The sequence below is a fragment of the Engraulis encrasicolus genome, chromosome 1 (assembly GCF_034702125.1).
Source record: "Engraulis encrasicolus isolate BLACKSEA-1 chromosome 1, IST_EnEncr_1.0, whole genome shotgun sequence".
Taxonomy (NCBI): domain Eukaryota; kingdom Metazoa; phylum Chordata; class Actinopteri; order Clupeiformes; family Engraulidae; genus Engraulis; species Engraulis encrasicolus.
Genome location: NC_085857.1, coordinates 19,878,110 through 19,885,609, shown reverse-complemented (window position 1 = coordinate 19,885,609; position 7,500 = coordinate 19,878,110). Strand labels below are relative to the sequence as shown.

At 47.5% G+C, this 7,500-nt stretch overlaps 1 protein-coding gene across 6 annotated transcripts in view; it reads right to left on the bottom strand.

The window, feature by feature from the left end:
* Positions 1-7,500, bottom strand: part of add3a (adducin 3 (gamma) a) — a 271,834-nt gene that overhangs the window by 37,017 nt on the left and 227,317 nt on the right. For all 6 annotated transcript variants that reach the window (XM_063198402.1, XM_063198410.1, XM_063198395.1 and 3 more), the window contains 2 exons: positions 2,204-2,353; positions 1-79 (listed from right to left, as the gene is read on the bottom strand). The exon at positions 1-79 is cut by the window's left edge and continues 65 nt beyond it. In XM_063198402.1, the coding sequence (XP_063054472.1) occupies positions 1-79; positions 2,204-2,353 (229 nt within the window). The remainder of the gene's footprint in view (positions 80-2,203; positions 2,354-7,500) is intronic.

The window sequence follows — 7,500 nt, the reverse complement described above, 5'->3', positions numbered from 1 at the left end:
GGTAGTGGTAGTAGGCGATGTCCCCCAGGATCAGAGCCTCCTGCGAGATGGGCAGCAGACCGCACTTCATGGACGACACCTGACGGGGGCGCCAGAGAGAGGGGAGTCAGTCATACACTTGACAAGAATGTCTCAGACACAGTGAAGTTATATGTATTATTATATGTATTGATGGCAGCAGACCGCACTTCATGGACGACACCTGACGGGGGCGCCAGAGAGAGGGGAGTCAGTCATACACTTGACGAGTATGTCTCAGAACTTTTAGATCTCATCACCGTATCTATGTATTATTATGTTTGTTGATGGCAGCAGCCTACACCTCATGTACGACACCTGACGGGGGCGCCAGAGAGAGGGGAGTCAGTCATACACTTGACGAGTATGAGTGCGTTGCAATATGCGACCTTGCTTCCTCCACTTGCGCTTGTCTCCTCGTCCCGCCTCCTGGCCCCTCCTCCGTGGAGAAAACGATAAAGTTTCCCAGCTGTCAGCCTAGCCACAACAACTTTTGAGGGACTGTTTTTCATTCACCATCCCAATTGCAAATGAGAAAAAGACTCTACAATTGAGCTTTTGCAAGATATTGAAATATAATGCTGCTGTCAGTGATGTCATCATGACATATTACTTCCTGGTACGAGGAGAGAAGCAAGTGGAGGAGGCAAGTGGAGGAGGCAAGGTCGCATATTGCAACACACTCTATGTCTCATACACAGTGATGAGTTATAAAAGATCTATGTATATAATCATATGCATTGATGGCAGCAGCCTGCACTTCATGTACAACACCTGAGGGGGGAGCCAGAGAGAGGGGGTTCATGCACAGCACAGCACTGAACAGTCTCCTACTGAAAGAGTCCCCTACTGTTAAGGGGAATTGGGTAATATAGGAATAAGTATAATTTTTTCCCTCAAGCTTCCTGGGAGATGGGCAGCCTCTTCATGTGCGACACTTGACAGGCGCATCAGAGAAATAGGCGCACGCACGCACGCACGCACGCACGCACGCACGCGCGCACGCACACGCACGCACACGCACACACACACGACACCGAGGAGTGCTGCTCATCAAAGTGATAGAAGAAATGGATCAGCTGTATATTGTTATGATTATTATTTTCCCCCAGAGACTCCTGTAACATTGGTGGCCGGCTGCACTTCATAAATGATGCCTGAGGGGGGCACCAGAGAGAAGTTATTCACTTGAGACACTTAAAGGACACCTGATGGAGTAGCCTGCATCCAGGTCAGACTAGAGTTGCAACAGTGAGACACCTCTGAAAACACTGGCCAGTGAAAGAATGTGTGGTCCGATGATCTTCTCTGTGCCTCGGTTTGATTGACGAGACCTTTGTGATGAAGTGTGTAGCGTTTTTGAGGTTGTTTATAGCGGGGAAACATCAGAAAATAATATATACAAATTGGCCCCCCCATGATGCATTGGCTGCGTTATTCGCCAAAAAGCTTAAAATAAGCTAACTCCAAAACAGCGCGGCATTTCTCGGAATGGCTGATCATTAGATACATTTTGGGGCATGGGGCTATTCTTTAAGCATACTGATGAGTGTGTCTCAGTGCGTGTGTGTATGCGCATGTGTGTGCTGCACACGTCAGGCCTCATGGAGGATGAGAGTGTGTGTGTGCGTGCGTGCATGTGTGTGCACACGGGTGGTGTGTGAATGTGTGTGTGCACGTGTGTGTGTGTGCGCGGTGTATACAACACTCACATCGGCGGTGCCTGATGTGTGGATGTGGATGATGCTGCCTACGACAGGCCTCATGGAGGGGGTATCTGAGAGTGTGTGTTTGTGTGTGCACGCAAGTGGTGTGTGAATGCATGTATGTACGTCCGTGTGCGTGCGCTGTGTCCAATTGTAGTCATGGGTGAGCGGTTAGGGCGTCAGTCTTGCATCCCAGAGGTTGACGGTTCGACTCCCGACCCGCCAGGTTGGTGGGGGGAGTAATCAACCAGTGCTCTCCCCCATCCTCCTCCATGACTGAGGTACCCTGAGCATGGTACCGTCCCACCGCACTGCTCCCCATGGGGCACCACTGAGGGCTGCCCCCTTGCACGGGTGAGGCATAAAGGCAATTTCGTTGTGTGCAGTGTTCACTTGTGTGCTGTGGAGTGCTGTGTCACAATGACAATGGGAGTTGGAGTTTCCCAATGGGCTTTCACTTTCACGCTTTCAATACTCACGGCGGCGGTGGCTGGTGTGTGGATGTGGATGCAGCAGCGCACGTCGGGCCTCATGGAGTAGATGGCGGCGTGGGGGCTGAAGCCGGCGCGGTCGATACTCAGGGTGGTGGAGCCCTGGTCCACGACGTCACCGATGATGTTCACCTTCACCTGAGCAAAGAAAATGAGAAAGAGAGATGGAGAGACAGGTGAGATTTATGCGTCAATATATTGTCCATACGCAGGGGTGGTGGAGCCCTTGTCTACCATGGGCCTATACTACAAAGCTGGTTCAGGATAATCAATGAACAACATTCAAAAGACACCGCACACTCTAGAGCGAACCTGATGACGCACTGGCCGAAACGCATTGTTCGCTCCGAAAAATAAAGTAAAGAAAAGTAAGCAGTGCGCAGTGTCTTTTGAATTTTGTTCATTGATTCACCTTCTCCTGCCTCACACCTGCACCTGCATTACTGAGGGCTTGTGCACAAGGACTCTCTTGAAGCTGGTTCAGGATAAGTTAAGGCGAAGTTAAGAGGTAAATCATCTAATATAAGAGCTTTTCTAAATAAAATGAGGACTCCAGGCTCTTCTTTTCGGTGATTTACCTCTTGACTTAACCTTAACTTATCCTGAACCAGCTTTGTAGTAATAATAATAATAATAATAATAATACTTTCGTTTTATATAGCGCCTTTCAAAACACCCAAGGACGCTTCACAGAGTGTTGTGTTGGGAAGTGTGAGTGTGTGTGAGCGTGTGTGTGAATGCATGTATAGGCCCCATGTCTGGGATAATGTTTACATTCACCTGGAGGGAGAGGACAAGAGGCAAGGAGATGAGGGGGATATAATTTCTTCATGAAATGCATACCAACAGGGAAGACAATATAAATGTTTCACAAGAATGACACACTGTGTGAAAGTGGCTCAGGATGTAATGGAGGATGCACTGGTTCCATTCCAGCTCTTCCTGCCTAGTCCTAGTGTCCTTCAGCAATACACTAGTACCGCCCCATACCGTTTCCCAGTGTGCCGGCTGGTGCCTCGCATGGCAGCCTTCTGCCATTTCCATATGAGCGAGTCGATGGGAGACGGAAAGGAGAGGAGAGGAGAGAGTGCTATACAATAAATACAAGCAACCCTACTAATGACAAGGAGTCTTTCAGTCATGAAGATGAGGACTCAGTAGCCTTGTATTCATAGCAAGAAACGAAGAGTGCAGGCTCACAACGAAGAATGCAGGCTCATCGATGCAAAAGAATGTTGTGACACACAAAATTCTCACTAATTTCCCCCACAACAACAACAGAATTCTCAGAATTCACTTCAGATGCCAGCGCTCCAGCAGTCACCACGCAGGCAGCTGGCTTCTGGCTATGGGGCGTGAGCAGTCACAACATACAAGTCATTGCAGCATCTGGGTATAGAATATAGTCTAATTTTGGACATGGAGTGAGGCTCAGGCACCACGACAAGCATCTCTGCCTCGAACAAAAGAGAAAAAGTAATGCAGAGTCATCGCTGCAATAAAACGTTGCAACACACTTAATTCTTAGTAATTGTCTGCAAAAAACAGACTTCCCAGAATTCACTTCTGCTACCAGTGCCCAGCCAGAGAATCGTATATGAGAGGGAGATAAAGCAGGCAGGTTAGCTGGCTGGCAAAGGGGGCGTAAGCAGTCGCGACAAGTCACAGCAGCATCTGGACATAGCATGTGACAGATGCCAGGCAACGGAGCGAGTTTGTGGATAACAACATCACAAAGGAGAGAAGGAAGGAAATCAGCTCTGCTCAACAAGGGTGACCTCATGCGAAGTGGAATGGGCTCCATCCCGAGTCGTCTTTTATTACTGGAAACCAGGACGGAACCGTCCAAGACCAATTGGGTTATTTTCAAAGTCTGGAGGGGGCCCTGTGTGGATGACTAATTCTTGACCAATAAGGGAGCAGGAGGTGGTGGTGGAGGGAGGTGGGCGGGTTAATGCCGGAACTGTCCAGTCGGGTCATTAAGCAGAACTTTGGATGAGTAATTCCGGGACCAATGGTTGTTTGCGGAGGTGGTTGGGTTCAAAGGTAATTGGGGGACTAATCAGATTATTTAAGCCGGCCATTTCAGTGAGTCACTCATTTTTAACCAATGGAGGTTGAGGAGGTGGCCGGGCTCAACCAAGAACAGGTCAATTGGGTTATTCAGCAGAACACCGGCGAGTAATTTCACCAATGGTATTTCAGCTGTGGCTTGGTCCATGTGGGGGGAATCATCCAATTGGGTTATTAAGGTGGCCTTCTGCATAAGTCATTCTTGTCCAATGAGGAGTTTGCGTAGGTGGCCGGGTCTATGTGGCGACTGTCCAATTGCGTTTCTTAGCAGTGCTTTGGATGGGTAAACTCTTTATTAACTAGACTGCCTTCGTCTTCGCCTTCGACTGCTTAAGGTATATCCCCGAAACGCGACGCTTCCAGTCCCCCATCATTCCTACCACTCCCGTCCACCATTTCGTAAACGTATATGATACATACAGACGTGACATGACGTGCATAGGCTTAAAACCAAACGACTATTGTGAAAATGAAGCAAAAAATGGGGCACATGGTAATACTGTTTTAATGGTTCAGTGGATATACCACATTTGGTACAGTGTAATAACCAGTGTAACAATATTTAATACAATGTGATACCAGTGTAACACCGCCATTTATTTTTATTTACATCATGTGCTTGTGCGTAAGTGGTATTACATGGTATTGCATATTGTTACACTGGTGTTACACTATATTACATGGTATTGCATACTGTTACACTCGTTATTACACTGTACCTGATATTGCATATTGTTACACTGGTATTACACTAGTATTACATGGTATTACATATTGTTACATTGGTTATTACACTGTACCTAATATGGTAGATTCACTGAAATGGTGAACCATTAAAATAAGGTGTTACCGGGCAAATCAATCCACCCAGTCAGAAGTTATGGGCCAAATGAAAATTCCGCCATTTTGAAAGTGTTGTCTTCCAAACTCAAATCAGTTCATGAACCTACCCTAGAACATTCACACACAAAATCTGAGACAAATCCATCCACCCGGTCAGTAGTTATGGGCCGAACAAAAATTCGGACATCTTGAATTCAGCCATCTTGAAAGTGTTGACCTCCAAACTCGAATCAGTTCATGAACCTACCCTAGAGCATTCACACACCAAATCTGGGACAAATCCATCCACCCGGTCAGAAGTTATGGACCAAACAAAAATTCGGCCATCTTGAATTCAGCCATCTTGAAAGTGTTGACCTCCAAACTCGAAACAGTTCATGAACCTACCCTAGAGCATTCACACACCAAATCTGGGACAAATCCATCCACCCTGTCAGAAGTTATGGACCAAACAAAAATTCGGCCATCTTGAATTCAGCCATCTTGAAAGTGTTGACCTCCAAACTCAAATCAGTTCATGAACCTACCCTAGAGCATTCACACACCAAATCTGGGACAAATCCATCCACCCGGTCAGAAGTTATGGACCAAACAAAAATTCGGCCATCTTGAATTCAGCCATCTTGAAAGTGTTGACCTCCAAACTCGAATCAGTTCATGAACCTGCCCTAGAGCATTCACACACCAAATCTGGGACAAATCCAAACATCCGTTCAAAAGTTATCGCGTTAACACGAAAGACCTTACGCGGCGGCGGCGGACGCGGCGGCGGACGCGGCGGCGGCGGCGGCGCACGCAAAACAAAAAAACGACGCTCCGCGTTTCGGGGATATAATGACAGTGTGTAGGCGGGCTGGGGAGATGACTGGTGTGTGTGTGCGTGTGTGTGTGTGTGTGTGTGTGTGTGTGTGTGTGTGTGTGTGTGTGTGCGTGTGTGTGTGCGTGTGTGTGTGCGTGCGCGTGGCCCACCTTTGCAGTCGCATAGCCTGACCAGGGCTGTGTGTGTGTGTGTGTGCGTGTGCAAGTCCGCCTCACTGGGGAGAATACGGGCCGCCACCATTACAATGTCATAACTTCTTGCTGATGTGGATAACATCACCAGCATCAGAACCAGAACTCTTTGGTCCATGAAATTGAAGCCAGTGGAAAAGAGACCATGGAAGGAGAGAGACAGAGGAAGAGAGAGAGAGAGAAGGGGGGGGTGGGTGACAGACAAGACAAAAAAGAGGAAAGAGACCAGGGAAGGAGAGAGAGAGAGAGAGAGAGAGAGAGAGAGAGAGAGAGAGAGAGAGAGAGAGGGATGGAGGTGATAAAGAAGAAAGATAAAGGATGAAAAAGAGGAAAAAGACCAGGGAGAGGGACGACGAGGGACGACGAGAAAGAAGAAAAATATGAAGAGAGTGAGGCAAGAAATTCTCGAAAGCCGTCATACACCGCTTCAGCCCATGAAAACTGAGTGCAGTGGAAAAGAGACCAAGGAGGAGGATGGTGGGGGTGGTGGTGGTGGTGGTGGGAAGGAATGGAGCAGAGCGAAAAAGAAGACAAAAACGGTAAACACCAAGTAGGAAGGAGGAGGGGGAAGAATTTAGAGAAAGAAAAAGACAGGAAAGAAGAGAAAGATGGTGATGATGAAATAGAAGAAGAGGAGGTGGGGGGGGGGTAGGCATTTGGGAAAGAAGACTGCGACAAAGACTGAAGAAAATGAAAAGAAACAGAGAGAGAAAAAAAGAAACACGCATAGAGACGGAATGGAAACCATCATCCCTCTCCTGCTGCTCCTCTCATCCACATGGTTGAGTCATTTGAGACTTTCTTTATAGTGCAGCGTATCTTTATCACTGTTAATTTGCCCACATAACAGGCCCTCAGAGAGAGAGAGAGAGAGAGGGAGGGAGAGAGAGGGAAAGACAGAGGTACAGAGAGAGAGAGAGAAAGAGGGAGATAGAGAGAGAGAGAGAGAGAGAGACAGATGGAACACTGTAGTCGACAGATTCAGCAGTGTAGATCAATCGGCTGTAATTAACTTGGGATGGCGCCAAGACACACTTGCGTGCACCTACGCACACACACACACACAGACAGACACACAGGAGACCACTGACAGCAAGCAGCTAATGGCATTCCCATTATATAACAATATCCTCATCCACATAGCAGATGACTAGGTATAATGTGCTTATGAGACTACACAACAACCCATTCTACATGACTGATGCTGTTTGTATATACGAATGAATCAGGTGTCCACAGAGACAGAACACCGCCAGCAAATGGCAAGCTAGGCTAGTTGTACAGAACTACTGGACCGCATTTGAGGACGATCAGAACATTTTTCAGAGACAGAATTCAGAATACGGAATTTAGAGACG